Genomic DNA, 23,700 nt, shown 5'->3' with positions numbered 1-23,700 from the left:
CCTTCATGTACTTCCACTGCCACTCTGCACACACTGCGGTGCTGGACCACGCCCAAGTCTGTTAAAGGAGTGCTGTGAATACAAGCACATGCCGCCTGGTCAGGTTTGCCATCACTACTGAGGTGAAGATATGCAACCACGGGGACAAGGTTCATCCAAACTTCCCATGGTAGTGGGAGCTCCCCCATGCACCCTCAGGGAAGGCTCTTCTTGGGGTTCTGCTGGAGGTGGGAAGCAAAACTCTTGGGATTTCTATGTGTCTTTCAAGCAGTTCTTTGTCTTGCTAAAGCAACAAGCTTGTCGAAATATATTTTGCTGCGTAATAGTCGTATGGCTTCACGTTTTTCAACTCCGACGAGAGGCTGGCCTTCGGGCCCGCTGGGAAATAGGTGCCCAAGAGCTCTGTCCTGGTGTGCCTACGCGGGCTTGTGGAGGGTCGACTGCTAATGTTTGGCTGTAAAGCTGTCGCCTGCACTAAATTCTTACGTCTTCTGGTTTGACAACTTAATCGTGCGCATTTGTGGATGTCAGCTCTTGAGACAGGCGCTGCGTATCGAACCACCGTGCTATCGGATAAGACAAAGAAGGCGTGCCTTCTATTAAGTTTTTCACATCCCTCTAGAGCTGACGTGTGGCAGCAGCAGCCAGGATAGTGCCCGCTGTGCCGAAGCCAACATTAGCGAGGTAGCCTATTTAATTAACGAATTGTGTAGCTTCAAGTGGCCGTGGCAACTTCGCAGGGTGCTGTCGCTGCTTCTTCCGCCTCTTCCACTTCTGTTGAGCTACGGGGAGCAGACCCATCGAGGCCTCAACCTCTGCAGAATGCCCTCTTTTCTTGCTTACATTCCCCACAGTGGCGTCCTTGGCTTCAGTGGGTGAAGTGGAAGGCGCCTCCGGTGGGGTTGTAGCTACGGTCGCTGCAGAGCCACGGATCCCTATCGCTTCTACTGCTGCCGCCACAATTTCTGGGTCTGGTGGCGGGGGCGGGTGAGCAGGGAGTAAATGAAGACCTGTGCTGACGACTTCATCAACCTGATGATGCTGTTTCTGCTCCACCTGCTCTGGTACTTGGACGTTTGGCATTTCTTGACAATGCAGCAGTCTGTCCATTTCCATTTGCTGCAACTGCCTGTATACCCAACGCGCGACTTGCCGCGCTTTGTGTGATGCGTTCCGGACCTGAGAAAACCAGTTGAAACGCAGCAACAACGGTGGTTCACATTTCGTGCTGAACCTAACTTGATGATGCTTCTGTTCATAACTGCTCCTCACTCACACTGGCAGATTGCACCGGTATGTCCGACGATACTGAACCTGCAGAGCCATTTGGAGAAAGCAGCATCCACACCAAGAGCATAAAGGAGATGAGCACGCGAGAGCAAGAGCTAGAATCTACTGTAGCAGAAGCACAAAGTAGAGTGGCAAGAGCAACAGCAACGGCAACAGCGGAAGCCACTTACTGAAGTAGTTCTCCATATGACAAGATAAGACATCCGAGGAGATCCTAACTACCACTGAAGGTTTGGGGCCAGTCGAGCCGATCCGGAAGAGGCCTCCTATTTGCACAGGCGACTGCTGCTGTTGCTGAAGGCTGCTAGCGTTGGTGTCACTACTACTGCTGCTGCCAGGCGAGCTACTGCTATTCTTTTTGTCGAAGGCATTGGGCTCTGCCTGATTATCGGAGGCTCCTGCTGGTACGTCCACAGAGTGCTCCGGTGTTTCAAGTGCGGCAAGCAGTTGCTGCTGTGCAGTCACAGCATTTCTAAGCACTTCCGCAGATGGCAGCAAATCATCCGTATCGTCGAGCAACGGCTCTGGCTGATCTGGTTGTTTCTGCTCCTGCGGCTGAGTCTGTCGCTGCTTGCTCTCCGATTTAGCTTCCTGCTGAGCGTCTAATGGAGGAGGTGGTTGCGTTGCTGCTTTCTGTAGACCGTCCTGTGGAGACATTTTCGAGAGCAGCAATAACAGCACAATGCCTCAACGCTTTTCATGCGCCATGCAGCAATACGACTAAAATTAGAAACTGAAGGAGCTAGGTACTCAAATTACAGATGGCAGCCTACATGAATGGCTTTCAAAATCTCCCCGCTGTACCGGCGGACAGCCGGCGGTGTTGGGCGGATGGCGCTTCGAAGCTGCATGTGATCTAGCGGTCTCTGCAGCAGCACCAACAATCAGAACAAAGCCAGTGATTACTATTAGGGGAACACTAAATGCAAGAACACAAAAGAAGGTCTAGCCACGGAAGCAACAAATAAAATTGGCGTTGGGGACAGCAGCTGGCGCCAATGTATTTGTACTGCGACGCAAGCAGCCACTACCGTAGTGGTAACCGTTGTCAGTGCTTTGATGCCCTTTTTAAAATAACTCCTCACTCTTTGCGCCAAAAGCAAGATACAAGCATTTGCGAGGACTGCGTGGGGGCTGACGTCCCTTTTCCGGGCAACAGAATCTCTCCAAGCGAGAAGTCCCTTCTGCAGAGAAAAAAGATGGTCGAACCAATGTACATAAAGTTCAGCAACGGCAGCAAGAGCATGATGGCACAAGCAGCAGAAATACTCCAATGATGCAGTCCTGCGCCACCAACGAATATGTCCCAGAAATAAGCACAAGCGGGGTGCCGCGTGCAGTCGAAAGCTAGCCACACACGTCAATGATGGATTTGCAACGGGGCGAGTAGCAATAACAGCAATGCAAATAGAAGAATCAGCAAGCCTTACGAGCGCCGCAAATGATAAAGGTGCAAGTGCGACGTTGTTCCTCTTGAGGAGCTGAGTTGCTTCCTTCTCCCCATCAAACGGTCCCTCGGTGTACAGGGAGAGACAGATATCTCTACTGCGTTCCATCACCCCCAGCACTGCAGCCTTGCCTGACTGCATGTAGAGGCATGCATACGACAATGAAGGAAGCGGCATGCTGCTGGTGCTGTTAATCGTGCTGCTTTCATGCGACGCTGCAGCTAATTCTGGAGCTTGTCAACTTTGATGTTGCTGCAGAATCCAGCAACACCAATAGCACCATGCAGTGGCCTGTCATTTAAGGTGCTTATGGGACATACTCCTGTGGGGGTGCCTAGCTCCGCAGGCGTTATGCAGCTCAGATTGAACATTCCCGTCCTGCAACAGCGCTCGCAGCAGCAGTCGCACTAGCAAGTATTCACATTGACGACTTCGAAGGAACGACCAAATATGAAGTAAAGTGCGGCCATTCGACCTCGGAATCTGTGACAAGATCTTGACGCTACTGTCTTCTACCTTGCTAACAACACGACTAGCAGAAACACACGCAGCGGCTGCACGTACTGGTCGTCCCTGGTGAGAAGTTGGTTCTGCATGCACTGGTAAATGTAAGGCAGATAGTGTGTGTCCGATCGGCCGTAGCTCTTCATTTCCTTGGTAAGAGGCCTGGACAGCAAAGAGAGCCGAAGCAGAAAAAAACACGAACTCCACAGCTGCACAGGGAAATGTCAGGCAAAACGTGACTCCGGGCAGGAGCAACAGTAGGATTCACTGCATACGTAATAGGACGGCCTGAGCACTACAGGGAGTGCTTGATTTGAATACAAGCGTCGAGACGTAGGACGCACCTGACTCTCCAGTCCGCTAGTTGCATTTTCCTGTCCTTCTGCTTCTTTAAGTAAAAGCTTAGAAGATTTGCGAGGGAAGCTCCACCAGGGATAGCCAAAGTCCTAGCTGCCACGGCCGTGTCGAATACGTTAACCAAGTAAACGGAAAAGTCACGCTGTGACAAACATAAGGTGACGAGAAGAGTCAAAGCCTCCGCATAACAGATAGAAAAAAGGCAATTTAGCATGCACAGAGCATTTAGCATGCACAAAGGGCAGGAAAGCCTGCACGACAATGCGCACGGGAAATGTAATTAGGCACGCGTCCGCCAAAGCGGCAGAGGTTGCAGTGCCGCATGTCTATGAAGCAAAGATACACAGGAACACCAGCACAGCAGGCACGGGGCATATGAAGGGAAATGGTCATCAGGGTCAAGCCACGGCAATGTCATGAGAACAGAAGATTTCTCCACCGCAGATGCCGACAGGTTCGACAAAATGGTGGGAGCGCTGCGGTGCAGGACGGGTAGCCAAAAATTACGCAGACAACGCTTAAAAGCGACCTGTGTAACTCGCTTTAAAAAATAGTGGGAAGCTGGATGCACCTGCAGCCATATGACGTCACTTGCTGAGCCGTGAAGGATTTTGAGAATTTTGGGGTTCGCGGTGAGCTCATTTAAGGCAGTCAAGTGAACAAAGAGAGAAAATGGGTCGACAAGGAAATCCTTAGCCGCCCCTGCGCTGCCGCATGTGGAAAGCTGAATCAAACAGATAAAACCTTTGTAGCTCTCGTAGGAGTGGTGTTCCGTGTCAATGGCTACCACTTTATGGCGCCCTAAGAACCAAAATCGCATTGGCACAACACCAGCAACAATATGATGGGCACAAGGGACTAGACGCAAACAGCCTCCTACAACAACGGCTGCAACACGTCTGCCAAAGGAATATGCGCAAGACAGGCACAACAAAACAAACAGCCTATAAATTCATGAACGGCAGCTGCAGCATCTTACAGACGATAACGCTACAGCTTACCGCTACAAAGCTCGTCTAGCATCTCCCGAAGTTGCTGTGGCGTTTCTACGAAAACCAACGGAGTTTCCTCGACAGGTGAAGGTAGGGTAGCCTCTTTCAAAGTGAAAAGCTCTATTTAGAAGAAACAAAAGCAGTCAAGCAAAGCGCATGGAGAACACCAAATTGGCAATTTACTGTCAGCCCAGTGTTGCTGCAGGTGGCGTCTTCGCCTTATGAGGCGCCTGAATACGAAGTGCTTTCCGCAGCAGCTCCAACAACAGGAGAACTGTTAAAGCATCCTATCTCTGATATTTAAGAAAAACGTCAACACACCTGAATATACACCCGACTGTTGCTTGTCTCCCTCTGCAAGCCACACTAGATCTTTCAGTTCGCCCTCATACGGATGAGGCAATGGCTCAGTGCTTTCTGCGCTTTGCGCCTCATCTTCTTCTTTCTGAAGACTTATCAGATCCTCCTCATGCTGCCTGAGCTGCTCCAGCAGCTGCTGCTTCTGCTGGCCCGATGCAGTCTCAGCAGCAGCAGCAGTGGAAACCGTGTCCTCCAGCAAGTCCCTCCGCCTCTCCAGCCAAACAGCTCTCTCCTTCTGAGCATCCACTGTAGCTGGAGTCAAAGGGTACTTTTTGTGGGGCTTCTGGTGAAGGCGAGGCACAAATCTTCTGCTGTCGTTGTTGATAAGGTATGCCCACTGACTCTGAGGGCGGCCCTCCAGCGCCGAGAAAATGGAAGGCAGACTTATAACGCGTCCATCACGTCCCAGCACTGCACATTTATCATTTGCCTCTGCGGTCTCTCGTGTCTGCTGTTGCTGCAGCTGCTCCTGCTGCCGCTTCGCTGGCTCCCCTCCGTGTTGCTGTGAAGGCAGCTGCGCACGAATTCTCGTTTGGGGACTGCGTCTATGTGCCTCCAAACACAGATCAACTGCCTCAAGCAGCTCATCCAATAAACCCTGGATCCCAACACCAACACCTTCGTGAATTTGCTGCCCGTGCTCCTGCAGCAGTATGCTGTTGCTAGTGCTGCTGCCTTTACCGGTGTTGTTTGTCGAGTCGGAAGGCCCAGCTAGTAAACGGTGAAGCTCCTCCGCCTTCTTCAGTACACTAACATTGGAACTTTTTCCTGAGCAGCCTACAGCGATATCTAAGAGGATTTTGAGGGTGTCTGCTGCTGCTGCCTCTGCTGCTTTTCGCGCGCTGCTGCTTGTCGATGTTCTGATGGTGTAGTCATCACCCCCAGGGATTCTCTGCGCAGCAGCAGCTACACCCGCTACCTGGTGCAGCAAGCTCTTGAGGCTGTTCGGGCGTGGAGTAGCATCGTTAGTTGGATCTACTTCCACTGCTGCTGCTTCTGCAGCAGCTTCTGAGCTTTGTGGGTCCTGGCTCCCCCTTGAGTCATGAAGCAGCGCCTCCGTCCTCTGACAAAGGTACGCATCTACAGTGGAAAGACAGAAGTTCATTGTGGGAATACGCTATGACTGTCCCCCCAACTCTGTACGCAGTTGGGTGTGGGGCCCCCCAGAGTGGGACGGCAGGAGGCTCTTGCTGCACCTCTTCTCGGTAAAATATGGAAACAAAGGCAATTGAAAAACATATGCAAATGAAACAAAAGAAGACAGGAGCATGTTTCTAAAAAATTGAAGCCTCCAAGGGCCCCCGGGCGCCCACTCCTTCAAAGTTTCACTAATGACTCCTGCATAGCCCTTGGGTTGCCATACGCCCAGTTGGGAGGAACAAATATATAAAGAAGAACAGTAGAGAATGGCAGATCTCGAAAAGACGCACAATTAGGTTTCCAGCACATGCAATTTGGGGCTGTGAGGCGGCTAGCGCCGAGCAGGTTTCCTCGTTTGTGTTTGCGCACGAAAACAAAAGGCGAGCCATCAAATTACGTTTAAATGCATCCAAATACTCAAATATCTTGTTCGAGCGCTGTATGACTGTGGACGCGAGAGAGGACTCGCATATTGCCGTGATCGTTGGCGAGTGACCTATGACGACCTTAGGCTCTATTCTTCAGGCTGACGAACCCAGCAGAAATTCAGCAAGCAAATATTTAGACTTTCCTCCAGATGAGGCATGACATTTTTAGGCCACTACGACGGGCTGCCAGAGTAGAAGCGCGCTATGACAGTTGCACAGGATATTGCGTCGATTTCCCTGAAGCTTCCTGTTGCTTCCCAGTGCGTCTGGCGCTTTTCCTGTCCCTCATTCTACTTTTTTAGACACAGTGCAGAGCCAGATTTGTCCGGTGACTGTTCGGCGATCATGCATACGTTCATGCTGTCATTAGACGCACAAGGAGCGAACGGCGGGGAGAGGAGTCTATGAGTAAGCTCAAGCTTCCAGCTCCCCAAATTTATCAGGCTTAGGAGTACCCAATATAAGTGAGCGGCTCGGCGTCTCCGACGTATTCTTGGAGTAAAAGCAGGTCCGTGGTGCTCGACAGCGCGGGCGTTTTTCTCTATCCAACAGGCACGTTTGACCTACCTCTTCATTTTCGAGCAACTCACTGTATCTGTGCGTGCGTGTGAGACAATGGCACTAAAGAAACTATAGTTGTAATGCTCCGATGACTGGCTCCACGGACAACGGGGAAATCACTTCCCCTTACATGACAGCAAATGCTGTGCCAAACATGGAATTTTAGGCGAATTCAGTTGCAAAGCATGCCGAAACACAGAATAAGCTTCAGCGCCCTCTAAATATGTGCGCCATGGTGCAAGTTTTTATAAACTGTCTCCTTGAGGTATCTCCCTGAGGAGCAAACCTTTTCAGAATGGCACGCTGCCTGTATAAGCACAGCGAGGACGCGCCAAGAGAGGGCATGAGGCAGTGAGCCGGGCAAGCCAAACGCTGAATTCTCCGCGACGGAGTACGGTAACAGAAAAAGGCCTGACTAGAGGACGTGCTTGTACGAAGTATAATTCAGGCTCTAGGGCGCATTTTAGCGTTTTATTACAGGAGTGAAAATGCAAGACAAGCGAAATCTGTGGAATCGTTTGCTTCTTCTGTTCCAAGAAGTACCCAGCGATTCACAAGTGTTTTTTTGACAGAAGCAGTAGCTGAAGCATTCTCGCGTATGAGGTCTTCTAATTCTGTCAGTCTTTGTGTAACTCCCTCATATGTCCATTGGTACATCCAGGTGGATATGATTTCTTCTGGGATTTCTTGTGCCTTGTGTATCCGGCTGAAGCTCGAGAGCAAAGACGCGAAAAAAGAAACAGGGAAGAACGGCCTCCGCTGCTCTGAAAAGAGCGCACCGGTCTTAGCAAGCTCCTCAATGGGCCTCTGGGGACCGCACGGCAATGCTGTGCCCGTGATAAGTAAGAGCTCGTGAAAAACACTACGCACTTTTGCATCCAGCTCCAACTGGAGCTCATGCATTTGGATTGAGTTTGCCAGAGAGTGAGCCAGGGCCCTCGGTACTGCTTCATCTGTAGCAGACGCTTCTCCGCAACCTGCATTGGCTGCCGTCTCTGGTTCAAGCAGATTCATGAAGCCCCTGAAACTCAAGAGCCCGCCGCCCGAAGTTGTCCAGGTTCCTCCAGGGAAAAACGGGTTTCGTACACTGAGGCGGCTTTCCTCGCTCCTATGCGCCTTAGCTAAGAATTCTTCAAGTTGCTTTAGACACACAAGACGAGTCTCCGCTGCTTTTATGACCACCCACGCAATTCGTAGCATCTGCGCGTACTGCCCTTGCTGTTCTGGTGTCGCCCGCTTGCCTGGTCGGTTCTTTAGAAGCAGCCAAGACACTTGGCGCTCAAATAAATTCAAAGGGCTCGTGCTCGGAGACGACCCCTGCACTTTAGGAGTGTAATGAGCGTGAAATGATTGCCTCGCGGCGGGAGAAGCTGTTTCCCATAGCCGCTTGAAACCTTCAACCTGATCCTGCAGCGCCTCTTCGAACATTTTCACCTCTTCAGGGTTCGACGTTAGGAGCGGGCCTTTGAGTTGGGCCGTCCTCTTAAGGGCTCGTCGGCTGGCAATAGTGAGCACTGCCAGAAACACAACCACAAATGAAGCGCCCCATATGAGGGCCCTTCTTTTCGGCTTTTTTCTGGGAGCTTCACTTTCATTTGTTTGGTTCCTTGTCCCTAAAGATGTTGCGTCCGTTAGGCCTAGCTGCTGCTCCTCTATATCCGCGAGAGCATCGCGGATGGAGGCACCAGGCAGAGGAGGGAGGTCGCAGCAATCCTGTGTTTCAGACACAGCATCAGTTTGACCAGCGTGTACGGACTGTTCTTCTTTCGCTTGGGAAGCACTTCTTACAGCTGTGTGCGCCTCCGTCTCGCGAGCTTCTCGCTCCTCTACTGCCTCGTACATCTGGCCTGTACTAATGTGCTGCGCTAGAACGGAGATGATGTCCCGCCCTCGATTGCAGCACCTGCTTTATGAAGCGGGGGTGAACAAAATGGCGGATTATGATGTCCTTGAAATGAAACTTAAAAAAGACAGCGAATTTCTTTGGTTGCTCATGTGCCGTTCGTGTGTCTATAAATTACGACCCAAACGGGCGAACACACACTAAACCACAAACACCTCAGGCTCGGAACTAAATTTAATAAGTCCTGGGATTCAGTATCATTGGTTTAGGTGTGATGCAAGGAGAAGGTCAGGGGGCTTCCTGCTCGTGTTAACAAAAGAACACCCGCGACACCGCATGGCGGCGGGGACTGTTCGGGAAAGGATCCGATCCACTAACTGGCTTCTGCCGAGCGATTCGATTGGTATTCAGTTTTCCTTTTGATACAAATACATAGAAATGGGTGTCGATCAGGCAGAAATACAAGTTTCGTGCTATTTCCCTTCTCGGGGGGTCGTCCTAGCCTCAATCGGCGCACAGCCGACGCGGAACCGCAGCTTCTCATTAATTAGCCCATTGTTTGCCGTGTTTTTCTTGCAGGGCTTGATTCTGTCTGGTAGGGCACGTCAAACTTTAATTTTTTTCTTAAAACGCGTAAAACCAGGGTGCCTGAAGCTCTCGTAAATTCTTTGGACGATCTGAATTGAATTCACCTGCGCATGCTGGTGCGCAATGAGAACGGGTCATGTGTGATGAGGGTTTATGGTGGGTTCCTCAATGTATATTAAATTTGGATCTGTATTGCGGGGTCCCATTCGTAGGTCCTAATATTTTAGTGTAGAGAGTTCCCTAGCCTAGGTGCAGCTAAGCAGCGAAGTCACCCAAATTTTGACAAATTGATGGGAAAATGAATAGGCGCCGGCAGCGAATAACGCAATGGACAACCCATATTCTCAGCCGATTTTTGATCCTGGTAAGTCCCAGCGGTTGCAGCATAACGAGGATGTGGTCATGCCGCTAGAGGCTCAGGCGCCCATATAGCCATGAAACTAGCTGCCGTATCGGCGGGAACAGTTGAAATTAAGCTACACTGAGCGGATCTCTCCTCTTTTGAGTGTCTAGAGAGCTTTTGATCCCTCTGTACATGGGAACACAAGGCCCGCCAGCAGCGCACCATTACAATGAGGTCTGTGTGTGCGTCTTCATGATCATCACACGCTTCTCTCCCCTTTGCGCAGCTGACGCCCAGCTGCGGCTGCCAGGTTAGCTGTAAAGCAGCGCCGTATTAATGTTTGACACAAATGCAAGGAGTGTACTGCATAAGGAAGGGAGGAAAGGGAAGCAGTGAAGTCCACGGGAGGTAATTCTTTTCTTACCACAAGACAAATTTCGATTTTTTTCTTCAGTGAGCAGAAGCTTGACAGAGCGGCGTCACAAAACCTTCTCAAAATTACTTCCGATAAAATATTTTTTTTGTATTAAATGAGTTTGATCCTGGCTCAGGAGAAACTCCAACCTGCATGAAAGGTGTAATGATAGAATGTTCTCCTGGAAAAAGGTCCGTCTATTAATTAATAATATTAACACTTAAAAGGTCCGTCTATTAATTAATAATATTAACACTTTATTATATGCTAGTTATTCATTGCAGCAATGCAAGGTTCGAAAAAGACGTGGCATTATTCATAAGAAGAGACGCATGCGCATGTAGAAATGGAGCCCCATTGACGACGTGTTTGTTGAAGCACGCGTTGCAAGAGGCTGTAGTGCTGGTGAACGGAAAATCTCGCGAGCAAAAGACGAGTGTGGAACAGTTGTGAAGCGTGGGACGTTAGAGTTTGAAGACTCGTTCGTGGAAACAGCTCATGATGGTCCAACTTCGTGCACGAAGACAAATTCTTGCGACCCCTCTGTAGTCTACCTGGTTCAGACCCCAAGGCAGTTGGGAGGGAGTTGAGACAGCCCAACTACCACCAACTTATGTATATTGTGCATGTATGTGATTGTAAATTCTTAAAATCCTGCTATAAAATGCACCAGCAACCATTTTGACCCCGTGGAGGCTTCATCCCTCTGAGTTGCTGTTAGTGCAAGAGAGTCCCGTGATCCCTACAGGCCGTAATCTTCGCGTCATGAGAAAGTAAAAACGAACCGTTCGGGGGAATGAAACAGGCAACAATCTGTTCTTTGCAATTCGCATAATTCTGCTGAACAGGATTCATGACGTGGCCGACAAAGCCGATTGGTTCGCGCACTGCTCGAGAACCGCCTTCTTTGGATAACCTGATGCAAAGGTGTACAATTTGGGGCGCTTAGTGGTATTACGAACATGCATGGTCATCCAGTTGATTAAATACTCCTAAAGACGTCGTAGAGCATGTGTTCTAATTCCTATTCGGTAGAGATGGCTGCCGCTGATTCTGAGATCAACAGAGAGTCGCGCGCGCCCTGTTGATCTCAGAATCAGCGGCAGCCCGCGTGCGGTGTCGACAAAGTCAGAACACACGAACGTGCGGTAGTAGCTAGCAGTACCGAGAAAATACTGTACTTTTTCTTCATTATTTATTAGCTCTGGCCACGCCCGAATAGGGGCCTCCTTGGCTGCAAGCTAGGCATCTTGTGAGCTCATGGTAGAACGGAGACATGTGGACTCTTTAAAAAACTTGCAACTGCGATGCGTGAGATAGAATCGATGATTGAGCGGAATACTGAGAAGCTGCTGCAGAGGTATAACATGTGTGAGGAAATCAAAGTTATTGATCGGAACATTGCCACGATAGTGACACCCTGGCGAAGCAAAGGATGGAGAGAAGTAGCTTGGAAGGTAGAGGGAATTCCCTTGACACCTTGGAGAAATACGGTCTTCTGCCGGTTTAGTATGGCCATACAAACTGGAGGAGGGCCAACTCTGACATTTAGCGTATAAAATTTCGTAGCTTCACCCAGCATTTCTACAATAGTGTGAATAGGGGTAGAGGGAGAGTTGGAAGCAATCGTGAAGCCATTTCTATGCATAGTAGTTAATGGACATGGGGTCTTTGTCGCAAGCCAGCCTGCCACAAATAGCATGTGTTGGCTAAGCGGGTGTTTTGGTGGCAGCCTTGCAGGTTAACTTCCAAGGAACACTGCTGTGTCCTATTTTAGCAGTTCTTGTATCTACAGAGGCAATTTCTGAGCTCCGTCCTGCCGTATCTAGTTGTGCGCGGCGGTGGTCCAAGGCGGCTCTGCCTTTCCATCATCGTCTTATGGGTAGGCCGTATCTGGGTTGCTGGGCTGGGCTATGCGGGTCAGATAACATTTCTCTGCTGCGTGGGAGAATCGTCCTTGACGCTTCTTACGTACTTCTGCTGCACGTGGTAGGTATGCCGCGTTAGCTTGAGCCTCACGACGTAGCTCTTTTATGAGCAACCTGAGCTTGGCTTAGCTGTGTGCCTTGTAGGTACCACGCAAACGATATGCAACCACTGTGCAGTGCTAACAGCGAAACAGCAGGCCCGTGACGTGCATGCCCTAACAATGAGGGAGAAGCATCCGAGAAACATCCAAGGAAGACAGGTGTACCCCAACAAAAATGCACATAGTAATGTTGCGTCGATTATTGGTTGTTTAATGATAGACCTGAGTTCATGTAGCCAAACCAGGAAAGACACATAAGAGCCGAGCTGAGTTTGGCTCACTACAATATAGAGGCTGCTCCTGGATCATACTTTTACAGCCCATCAGCACAATTCGTGAGAATTTTACCTTTTTTGCACTTGGGGGACACCAGCATCAAACGTTTGGAATGAGCTCGCTAGCAATGCTCCTGCGGAACAGGGATATGCTAAATGTACACAACCAAATGCCTTCCAGAATTGTAGCTTTATTTCCTCTTGCTAGCTCGAAGCCGTGTACATAGGTACAGAACACACCAGGCTTCGTCATCAGAGTCTCTAGTCCCTTTGAGTGTTTGCGGCCTCTATTTAGTATGTCAATGTATATGTTATGAAATGTATTACTCTGAAGGTCATTTTTGGGCTACATTGTAGTGCTGCGGACTAAAACGGAGCCCGCAGTCGCCTGGCTGGCGTCGTAGTAACTACACTTGAGCCGATGTTCTGGTGTCAGTAGTGTGCCTTTAAGAATAATGCCCTCAGTTTGATAGATGATGAGACACCGTTTAGAGTTAGAGAGGATGAAAGGCCGGATGAGTGTAGGAACTGCAGCAGCCGTTCTCAAACAATGTAAATGGCGAGGCAGACGACGCATGACGTCGCCGCGCAGCGTCGTTCTCTTGCTGTGAAGGATACCTTCCATGAGGGCAAAAACAGGGAAATAGTTTGCTGAGTGTTGGGGGAGTGAGCAGAGAGAGGTGAATCTTCCCCCATGTTGGATACCGCTCTGTGTAAATGCACGCATTGTATTAACACACATAGAAAAAGGAGTCCCCCACTCCAAGTGCATTTACTACACACAATTCTCAGGGCTTCTGGTAGCATTAGACGGCCCTGAGTGTGTCTTTGGTCTTTCTCACCGTTTTTTGAACACCTTTGGCGTCCCTGAACAACAAGAAGCCGCCTTGCGTTGAGGTTTGGTTTTGTGTGAGGCGTCCTTCCTCTCCCACTTGTTCCTGGTGAGGTCTTTCCCAACACCATTCCGTTCTTGAAAGCTGTTGTTTTCCACAGCAGCTCACTGATTTTTCGCAGTACGTGTGCTGAGTTCCACAGGCTCTTACGCTCAGTACACCTCCAGTGTTGGCTGCCACACCAAAGGAACAAAGTTACTGTCATTAGGATCCAGTGTGTGAGCGCATTTTAATCCAAATCGAGCTGCTTATAGTCCTGAGATTCCCGTAGTGATGTCGGAATGTTAGGTAGTTGTGACTACAGCGGAGTAACACCCACTACCGTGTGAGGAAAGACAGAGCGGAGTTGTGCCTCCTGCTGTATTATTCTATGCTTTCGTGTTACACTGAGAACTTGGGGTCCCCTGCATCACTCATGTGCAGCACTCCCATTGGTAAACTACCCCTCCATAATATGGGGTAGAAAAAACAGCTGCCCCAGCGGCTTCTGTCTGCCGTTCACACGTCTGGTACCTTCCGTAATACAGAAGGGTGGAATAGACATGCTCAGTAAACATATTTGCCGCTTTCAGCACCGGAAACTTTAGCTGCCTCGTGCTTGAAGAGGCCCCTCTCATCTTCATAACGTGTTGCTGCACGGGGGGGGGACTGAACGGGAGATGTTTGACACTGCTAATGGCCTCCGTACGTGCAAAACTCTGAGCCCTCAAGTCTAAATCCCGAAGTTCCTTAGCTTTGTTTAAAATTTTCCCCTTCTCTGGAGTTTTCCGCAAAGAGCAAGTGCTGCTGCGCCCCCCACAACCGAAGGCAGGGGACCCTGAGGCCTGCTCCAGTGTACCGGCAGCTTCGGTTCAAATACTTCAAACTTTCAACTACGTCCACTGTGCATTTACACGTCAAGGGCAATATAACACTGCGCTGCGCATTGACAGCGCCGCTTACGTTGGCCCAGAACCAGGGGGCGCCGCAGAAGGCGCACCAGCATTACTAGCCACTGCAGCAGCAGCAGGAAAGCTAATTTTTTGAGCTAAAGTACATCTTCCAGCACTATCTGGTCCCGTGAGAAACAACGCCTGCTGCTGTTGCGGTTTCTGCGACAGACAGTGCGTGCTCTCTTCGCTCTGCCGAGAGCCGGTGCCAAGGCAGTTGAATCAGCCGGCCTGCCATGGCAAGGCGAGGGAAAGGTCCGCGTGGGACCGCTGCAGAGGACAATCAGCAGCAGGTGCAGCAACAGAAAGCAGCAGGGGCTGGCGAAGGGGACGGACACAGCACCGAGGCGCATTCCTCGTCGCCGCAGTCCCAGCAACTCAGTGAACAAAATGGAAGCAGCAGTACTAGCTGCAACGGGGAAGAGACGAACAGCAGCGTCAACAAGTGTTGCAACGCTAAACAGCCTTCCCAAGCTCATGTACGTAGCTTGTGTTCCAGCAGCGACAACCCCAGTTCTCAAAAGCAGCAGCAGCAGACGGAGCAGCAGCCGCATCTAGAGCAAGAGCTCGTGCCTGTCCCGCATAGCTCCGACAACTTCAACGGTGGCACTCGCTTGACTTCTCTATCCCAGCAGCAGCAGCTTCAGCTTCAGCAGCTTAAACCGCAGGTGACGTCGCAAATTTTCCAAAATACAGGTGGCGTTGGTGAACCTTGCCTCCATACTCCTCAGCAGCAAAACCAGTTTTTTTCTTTCCCTCAGCAGCTGCACCAGACACAGCTGCAGAGCGTGAGGTTGGCGGAAGAGGGGCGTGGCGGGACTGTAACTATACCGGTGATGAGGGAGACGGGCGAGTCTTCGTCCGATGCTGATCGTGTGCTCCGCAGACAGCTGGCTGTTGATACAGCAGCAGCGAGGGCTCGTAAGAAGCTCCTTGTGGCTTCTGCCGTTTGTTTAGTGTTTATGGCAATTGAGGTTGTAGCAGGCATTGCTGCCAACTCTTTGGCGCTTATGACGGACGCGTCGCACCTCCTTTCAGACCTATGCGCCTTTCTTATCAGGTACCTTGTTTTAGAAGCTGCACAAAATTATGGAAACCTTTGTGTTATTTGTATTTTGTCTTGGTTGCCCCATTCTCTGTGCGTTTTAAAGTAGCACACGGTATGTGATACTTCAGCCGACAAGCATGTATTTCTTCTGCTGCCGTTTCGTCCCCAAGCCTGCATGCATGCATGTGTGTGTGCACGTATTTTTAGCTCCTTTTATTCACTTTTGTGTCGGCTATCGCCCTCTCGTCTCTTGCGCATGTCGAATTGTGGCTTGTTAGCCCGTGTTTAGCGAGTCTTGTCTCTTTTTTGTTTATGTTTGCCGCCGTCTCACCTTTTGCTTTCTTGGTTGTTACCGCGTTTTGAGCCATTTGGTGTAATGCTTTGTTTTGCCCTCATATGCTTGTCTGCTCTTTTTCTGTCGTTTGGCCGCACGCCTGCGTGCCTATGGTCTGTGGCACGCCTGCGTGCCTATGGTCTGTGCCACCTTTTGGCGCTCCGAGTCTCCGAATTCGTGACTGCGTGTTGTGCTTCTGTGCTTCTCACTACGCGTGGCTTTGTATTTCTATCCACTTGATGCATTTGCACGTACTACTTGGAACAGGGTACAACTTTTGTTGAACGTGCGTTTCTGTGGTTTAAGGTATGCACATGTGAGTTTATTAAGCGGGCCACTCTGGTATGAGTTTCTTGGAGCGGATGCCTGATCGTCCGTTTCTGTACGTTTCTGTGGCGCAGTTTATTCGCGCTTTGGGTTTCCCAGCTGAAGGGGACCTTGTCCATGTCTTTTGGGTACCATCGGGCAGAAATTTTGGGCGCTCTTTTGTCAGTGTTGCTAATTTGGGGCGTCACTGCTGCTCTCGTGGTAGCTGCACTGCAGCGCATTGCCGCACCGGAAAAGGTAGAGGGAGGGCTCATGCTGCTGACAGCGTCTATAGGGACAGCTGCCAACCTATTCATGGCGCACATTCTACACATACACTCTCACGGGATCGGTAGAATTCATACAGGCCATGGTCCCGAAATGGAAGGCGCTCACAGTAGCAGCAGCAACAGCAACAGCGGCTGCTGTGCTGACAACAGCGAAGCAAGGGCGCTATCCCCAGTACGCTCAGCCGGTTGCTGCGGCAGCAGTGTTAACAGCAGCAGCAACAACAGGGCCAAGAGCAACAGCTATGACCTTCACGGACATGACAAGAATGATGCGCGTACGCTGCTTCTCCAGAAAGGGCCCAGTGATATCGAGCAGCAACAGCAAACAGCCGCTGCTGCAAAAGACGACGTGTATGTACGGATGGAAGAGGATCCAGAGACCGAAATCGAGAGCATGAACCTTAGAGCTGCTTACATTCATGCGCTTGGAGACCTACTACAAAACATTGGTGTGATGATCGCATCGGCTATCATCTGGTACGCCCAACCGAGCATTTTTAATCCCTAGAGGGGAACCTAAAGCAGTAGCCCGCCAAGTTTCGAAGCCCACAAAAGCTTGCCACGAAGTGCGAGCCAGCGAGCTCGCAGCTTCTGAAGAAGCGCAGTTAAGCGTTTCCTTGCGAGCAAAGTCAAGCCATCTGTTGAGAAGTTAGGAATGAGGCTACGGAGGTTTGGGCTTTTGGTGTTAGGTACAATCCCGAATATTCTATCGCGGATCCAGCGTGCACTTTGCTCTTTTCCATGTTCGTTATCTTGACGACAATTTCCATCATCCGCGAGGTCGGCTCTGCTGCCGCCTGCTGCTGCTACTGTTGCTAGGATTTTCCTGTTACTGCAGGATGTACTGTAGTAGCTTGTTTGGCCGTGTCTGTTTTTCGCAACTTGTCACTACTTAGGACTGTAGGGCACCCGTGCCTCTAGCTGTTCTCCAAAGTAGCTGGATCTTGTGCAAAGTGTAAAGATTCTTGGCTTGTGTATGTGTTTGCAAAGTGGAATATCCAGTGTGCTGCGTGCGCACGCTTGTTTTTGTTGGGCATTGCGAGGGTGCGGCTTTCCCTTCAGGCAGTAAATGTGCTAATGGAAGGCACTCCTGTGGGCTTGGACGTGGCCGTGCTGCAGTCCGACTTAGTGTCACTGCGAGGAGTGCTTGAAGTGCACGATCTTCACGTTTGGTCAATTTCCATAGGACGGCCGGCACTTGCCTGTCACCTTGTTGTCTGTAGGCGGACACTTTTGCCGCAGCTACTGTTGAATACATGTGATTTTGTGTTTCTGTTGTGAATAGCCTGCTGCGCTGGATGCAGCAAAGCGTTTCCCGTATCTTTCTCTGTCTGCTGTCACCTCAGCTGCTTTTGGGGAATCTCTGACGCATCGTGCTGCACGGTGATAGAAGCAGTAGAGCCGAAAGCAGGCGGTTCGTGTTGTGTCTGAATGCTCAGGTGATGAGGAGGCAGCTCGTCGTGTTCTGAGGGCGGCGACTCTTCTTTGCCAGCGCAAGCATGGCATCCTTCATACAACGATCCAAGTAAAGTCCTATGCTGCCATGCTGTTGCTGCCGCTGCTGTCTGCTGCTGCGATTTTGGGTTGCCGCTTACTGCCGCTCGACGTTGGCACGATAAGTTGGCGCTTGTCTTCGGTAGCAGACAGGTGTTCACATGATATAAAGAAGTTGCTGGGCAGGTGCACTGAGGAAATTATTTATCTGCTTCTGTCTGAAGTGCATATAAATTGGAAACAAGCATACCGCACAGGGGGCCTACTTGCGTCTGATTTCTATGCGCCGTTATGCGGCCTTGGGTTGCACTTAGTGTTCGCTCTTTTTCTCTTGTGGAGCTGTTATCTGCGGCGGGTTTCTGCGCCTGACTGGCTGTTGCACGCCGCTTATCCGTGATAAGCGACGTGCAAACTGCATCTACTGCATTTTGCTGGAGAATAGTTGCAGCGGCGAGGTGTGAACTTTGTGGTACTCCACTGTGTGGTCATTATCTGCAGACCGACTTCTCGTCCGATGCCTCCTGTTGCGACACGGAGGCCCATCAGAAATGCATGGAACCTATAACTCGTGCAGAGCTTTGACTAAATTTGTGCTCCCAAATCCCGCTGCGGCTACTGCCGCTGTGCTTCCGTCAGTGGTGCTTGAAGCAGGGCCTATGCAGCAGCAGTAATGCGATGCACACGAGGCAGCAATGGAGATGCAACACAAGTGTCACGTCCTCCTGCTTTTGCTGAAATGTCCGCGTGTTGCGCACTTATCAGAAAAGGAGCGTTTCTCTGCACGCGTTTTTCTACAAGGCGAAGAAAAGCGGCAAAATCAGCGGCAATGTATTCGTTGTAGTGCGTGCAGCGGCATGTTGTCTTGATCTGGTCTTATATTTGACATCAACAAGACGTGGAAGTGCATCAGGTCTGTGGCTGCGCCTTGTAGGTGTTACCACACCAATAGTGCTAGAGCCTCAGAGTAAGCAAGACTAGAGTTGAGGCAGAGAGTAGCAGGCATGATTTCAGATTCAGCGACACTAGAAAGCGCTGCTGGCAAACTCTGTAGACGCTCCCCCGCCTTGTAACAGATTTTCACTTCAAGTAGTGTAGGGGCTACTAGACAATATTGAGGTTTCTTATATTTAGCAGATCTAAGCTCTTGAGAGCGCCCGGCATTTGCTTTGCCGCCTTCTTTTGGCACACTCTGGGCTCCTTATTCACAACACAATGTGGGACAAGAGACTGCGCTGGATGGGCAAGATAAGCTAGCGGGTCGTGGGGGGACTGCACCCCACACAGAGGGTGCAAGGAAACGGAACTCAGCAGAGGCAGTAATCTCGCTGCTGAGTGCATGTAGGTTCTGAGACCCCTCCATGCATGTGCATAGAGAGGGGTAGATACTGAGTGCGAATTGCCCTGGCAGTTGTAAAAAGCCCCAAACACACCGCCACAACGCAAGTGTGGTCGCATGTTTTTTCTGTGGTGCGTTTTTTTATCAACCTATTACCCTTTCACGGGAAAGTTTCTTTCTGCTTAGTACGGAAAGGCGGCGCCCAAATCCGTCCAGTGCACTTGTGACACTGGGATCTGGACGCAAGGAACGTGGGTCGAGGCGGTGTCCCGTGGCTAACTGTTCAAAATGACACACCACGTTGGCCTTTAGGTTGATGCATCGGGAGGAACTTCAACTGCTCCAGATCACGGCACGCAAGTGCATCCAGTGGACTGCTGATAATGGGGTGTAGAGATAGAGTGGATGCATTTGTAGCTCTTGTACTTGTAGTTCTACATATTTTCTATCTAGTAGTTCTACATATTTTCTATCTATATTTCCCATATAAGTACTTAACCAGTTAAAAATTTTGGTACCTGTTGGAATTGCAATCGGTTGCAGGCGCTCACTTGTAAGCTGTCAGCGAACCGGAAATGGGAACAAGCTCATTTCTAGCTTTGGGGCAGTTCGCAACTCTACAGGCATGCACCCATATAGACATGGGAGAAGATGTGTGTACATGGATTTCCACATGATTGCTACTTGAGAACAGCGCTGACTTCTGGCTTTTCAACTTCCTATCGTTAACTTCATAGTCTGGGGGTGGCTCACTTTTTGCGTAGCCAAAATGCTATCACTTATCGCATAATTGACGCGTATATGCAAAAAATTGTGGGCGGAAGGGAAGCGAGACACTGAAGCAGTGGAAGGTTTGCTGTCGACACTGCGATTGGGCTTACAATGGGTTGTGCAGACAGGGAGATCTTAACGTGGTCTGCAAATTGCATTAATCGACCAATATTAAAGGCCGCATTAATTTTCGTGCTAAAACGAAAGTCTTTTTCACCAGTTTTTCGAAGAGGTGTATTACACCGAGAAAATGAGCAAGTCAGCCGCTTTTTGCAGCCAGCGTCACCTTGTGCAGTGCTGCGGCTCCTCACGCTGTTGCAGCTGAAAAAAACCTAGGTGAAATGAAAATTTTTAATTAAAGGCTTATTCATTATCAGTGGTGCAATTTTGTTAGTTGGAAGGCTACGCATTCAGCGAAGCCCTCTGTAGAGCAGTGACTAGCGCTTCTAGGTGATGTCCCTAATTACTTAAATTTGAGCTCTTTCTGCTTCATCCAGTTGAGATGTCAGCCAGTGCCAAGAAAGACGAAGATCGCAATTACGAGCTCGAAAATGAAGTGCTCAGGAGGCGAATACAGACCCTGGACAAGCTCCTTGGTAAGATGATGCTAGGTGTATTTTGATTCCAACGGAACGCAGCACTGACTGAAGACATGGAGATCTTAGGGCTCAGCACAGGGAGAACCACACCGCTGTTCGCGCATGCTTCACAAACATTTCAGTGTGCCTAGCGTAGGGGGGCAATGAGTATTCTTCCGACACAGGCAGGGGATAAGGCTGCTCACGGATTACAGCATCAATCCTTTTTGGCGTCGCAGTTTGTCGTAGTCAGGCTAGGATACACGTCTTTCACCCGCGCGAGCCGGTTTGAAGTGCCCTCCACGGGATAGTCTTGCTGGTTGCATTTGTACAAAAGCAAAGAAATATAGCAAGAATTAAGCTTTACACGATGAGCCAGCCTCCAGAGCTGCGCTAAATTAGTTGATGTTATAAGTTCAACGTAACATCTGTTTCCGTGTTTGCTGCATAGTGTCTCTCTGATCCCATCAAGCGGTCACCTTCCTCCTGACACTTAACACTTCGCATTCCTTGAACTTCTTTCAGCACTTGAGCGTACAGTTGCACATTAGGAACAGTGGCGGGTATGCTTTAATTTCCCGGCAATTTTCAGGAGTCACTGTAGCTTGGGAGCCGGACTATAAGAGCACACAGCACAAATACGTGCGTAGAGCTTACGATACATTGACGCAACAATTGCATTAGCATCGGAATTTATAATATGCAATCTGCCAGCACATGAGCTGACATAGCGCGGGCATTATGTCACAAGAATGCTGTATTGCAGAAGTGGAGCTGGAGCTGCGGGAAAAGAGTGAGCGTGCATCTGCTGGGCTTAGAAAGCAAATAGAGGACCTTAATGAGTTATTCAGCCAACAAGATAAGCTTCTTTTCTCAAGTGCCGGAAATCTGAGCCAAAAAATTTCAGAGGCAAAAACGCATTATCAACAACTCATCCAAAACCTACAGCAGCAACTGCAGGCTGCAGAACGGGATGTAGGTAGGCGAAATCAGAGTCGCCAACGCAGAATGCAATTCAGCGAAAAAACGGTTCAGGTGGACAGTCGTCAGTACAATTCAAGCTGTCTTCATTAGTTCTCTACATTGCTGCTGAGACTTGGGTACTGTTTAAACTCTTCTAACGCCTCTACGACACAAGGAACCCCCAGTTGTGTCGGGCTCTATGGAGGGCTATCGGCTGAGCACTGGTGCCAGCCCTGAAGCCTTAAGGGCAAAGCCTTCACCTTTGGGGTGTACGTACAGCTATAACTGAGGAGGACGTCTCAAGGACACGCTCTACAAAGGAAAAGGAATTACAGAAAGCCAAACAAAACCTCCAGCAGCTGGAAGGAGATATCGAGAGAATGACATTTCAATTTGCCGATCTTCTCAACGTGTGTCAGAACCTAAGAATACCATCCTCTATCACTGTTGTTCAGCATACGTACGATTTTGTGAAGCCAGCAGGTGCTTCAGGGCTCTTCTCTTCCATTCCACCCATCCCACTAAGTTGTCTTGGCATGTATGCAGTTCGGGGCATTTGCATGTGGCTTGCTCTGACGTTTGCGAACTCAGGATACGGCAGAAAAATTGGTGGAGAGGATCTCAATGTCGCAGGGTAGTTGGGCAGCTGAGCAGAAGCGAAAACCTTTGGAGCTTCGCATGCAGGAAGAAACTCCAATAGACCTGGGGAGCTTTCCTATACGATCTGGGTCAGGTGCTGAGAAATCCTAGGTAACAGCTGCTGGCGAAGTATACAAGCAGGTAGAGGAGGCAGCACACAATAGGATTTTGCACGAGCTAATGGTGCTCCGGACCAGTCTGCACTTGTTCTTGATATATTTGTCTCTTACGAATCGTGTCGTTTTGGCTTTGTTGCGCTAGCTCAGTGGTGAAAACCGGACTTATATTTTTTTGGGGGTCACGCAGTCCTGCGTTCCCTGATATGCCTGTATTACTGTCACATGAGCTTCTCCCTTTGTTCTATGTCTTTGTCAGTCCGGTTGTGCCCATGTTTGCCTCTGCGTTTCCCTGTTGCCTCTTCATGTCCCATTCTCCAGTCGCATAGCTGACACTGTCTTTGTGTACCTTTTTGTTCTCAGTACAGTTTCGCTCTAGCTCCATGAACAGCTTTTCCCGAATACTTTGAAATATAAGGGCATGGATTAGCTAAAACACTACAGATTTTACTACTTCAGTAACGGACGTGTACGGCTTAGTCGGAGAGCACATTAAAACAGCCAGACAAACCAAACAGGGCAGAAATCATACGTTTACATCACATCAATTCAAGAACTGGGAACAACCATTTAGGGTTCGATCAAAGACCTCAAAGGCTAAGCCCCAACCAAGTCCTCACAACTAAAAAGAGACTCACACTCTATGCAGCGAGTCTGGGGGCTTTCTGCCCAGAAGAGATGGTGAGCAGCTGCCGAAGGACAGCTCAGGACTCATTTAGCGTCGCCGTATCAACTGTAGAACCCTGGCTGCGCGATGAACCCCGTCCCCAAGTGAAGGCCTCCACGAGTGAAGGCCTGCTGACCGTCACCATGGGTGAGATATAACGCACAAACAAATCTTTGAAGGAGGAAACAACGATTAAACCCACAGCGGGCCCGGTTTCAGGGTCACCACGTCTTAGGAACAGTTCGCAGGACTCGTTTTTACTCTGTCTCCTAGACAGCACAACTCTTTTCTAAAGCATCAGCAAATATGTGCCAAACTGCTCGTGAACAGATCTACAATAAATGTGCGGTCGAGGGCCACCACCGGATTCGCGCGTACGGGTGGCCCTGAACTACGATGCAGCAGCCGCGCGTGTTCTTGGCATTCTATTCTTTGTCGTTCCAAATAACAAATAAAATTTGGGAGAATCTTATGCTTTTCAAAACGAAATCATAACGGCGAAGACGGTCCACAGTGTGGACTTTGGAATGTACACTTTGTGTTCGGGAGAGGCGTGTCCGCTTGCTGGGTCCTTTGTGCGGGACCCTTAGGCCACGAGTGATACACATATCTCGATCATGCACCTTCCTTTCTTAAACAGTTATAATTTTATAGCTATTCTCCCAAATAGTTGTAGGGTAACTGCAGCAAGTCAGCTGTGCAGCAGCAGCAGCAGCTGCTGCTGATGTAGCTGCGGGCGGCCGCAGTGGTCCGGTGCTGCCGG

At 49.9% G+C, this 23,700-nt stretch overlaps 4 protein-coding genes across 4 annotated transcripts; 2 read left to right on the top strand and 2 right to left on the bottom strand.

Annotated features, from left to right (window-relative positions):
- Positions 1-693: 693 nt before the first annotated feature.
- Positions 694-6,056, bottom strand: ETH_00033130 (exosome component 10, putative; the record flags this gene model as incomplete). The annotated part of the gene is made up of 12 exons (XM_013378487.1): positions 694-1,179; positions 1,277-1,314; positions 1,461-1,935; positions 2,064-2,156; positions 2,376-2,474; positions 2,721-2,873; positions 3,059-3,116; positions 3,303-3,404; positions 3,587-3,741; positions 4,171-4,400; positions 4,601-4,711; positions 4,913-6,056. The coding sequence occupies 12 exons, from the start codon at positions 6,054-6,056 to the stop codon at positions 694-696; spliced, it is 3,144 nt and encodes a 1,047-aa protein (XP_013233941.1).
- A 1,498-nt stretch (positions 6,057-7,554) lies between these two features.
- ETH_00033125 (uncharacterized protein) lies at positions 7,555-8,922 on the bottom strand (the record flags this gene model as incomplete). Its single annotated transcript, XM_013378486.1, has 1 exon — positions 7,555-8,922. One exon carries the CDS (start codon positions 8,920-8,922, stop codon positions 7,555-7,557), a length of 1,368 nt encoding a protein of 455 aa, XP_013233940.1.
- Positions 8,923-14,631: 5,709 nt separating this feature from the next.
- Positions 14,632-18,449, top strand: ETH_00033120 (cation efflux family protein, putative; the record flags this gene model as incomplete). The annotated part of the gene is made up of 6 exons (XM_013378485.1): positions 14,632-15,455; positions 16,179-16,850; positions 17,063-17,153; positions 17,436-17,592; positions 17,813-17,898; positions 18,366-18,449. 6 exons carry the CDS (start codon positions 14,632-14,634, stop codon positions 18,447-18,449), a joined length of 1,914 nt encoding a protein of 637 aa, XP_013233939.1.
- Positions 18,450-20,476: 2,027 nt separating this feature from the next.
- Positions 20,477-22,265, top strand: ETH_00033115 (uncharacterized protein; the record flags this gene model as incomplete). The annotated part of the gene is made up of 4 exons (XM_013378484.1): positions 20,477-20,570; positions 21,319-21,531; positions 21,795-21,925; positions 22,107-22,265. The coding sequence occupies 4 exons, from the start codon at positions 20,477-20,479 to the stop codon at positions 22,263-22,265; spliced, it is 597 nt and encodes a 198-aa protein (XP_013233938.1).
- Between the last annotated feature and the right edge of the window lie 1,435 nt (positions 22,266-23,700).

Source organism: Eimeria tenella, genomic scaffold (genome assembly GCF_000499545.2).
Source record: "Eimeria tenella Houghton genomic scaffold, Eth_scaff89, whole genome shotgun sequence".
Taxonomy (NCBI): domain Eukaryota; phylum Apicomplexa; class Conoidasida; order Eucoccidiorida; family Eimeriidae; genus Eimeria; species Eimeria tenella.
The sequence above is the reverse complement of the archived record's forward strand: the minus strand, read 5'-3'. Positions and strand labels throughout refer to the sequence as shown.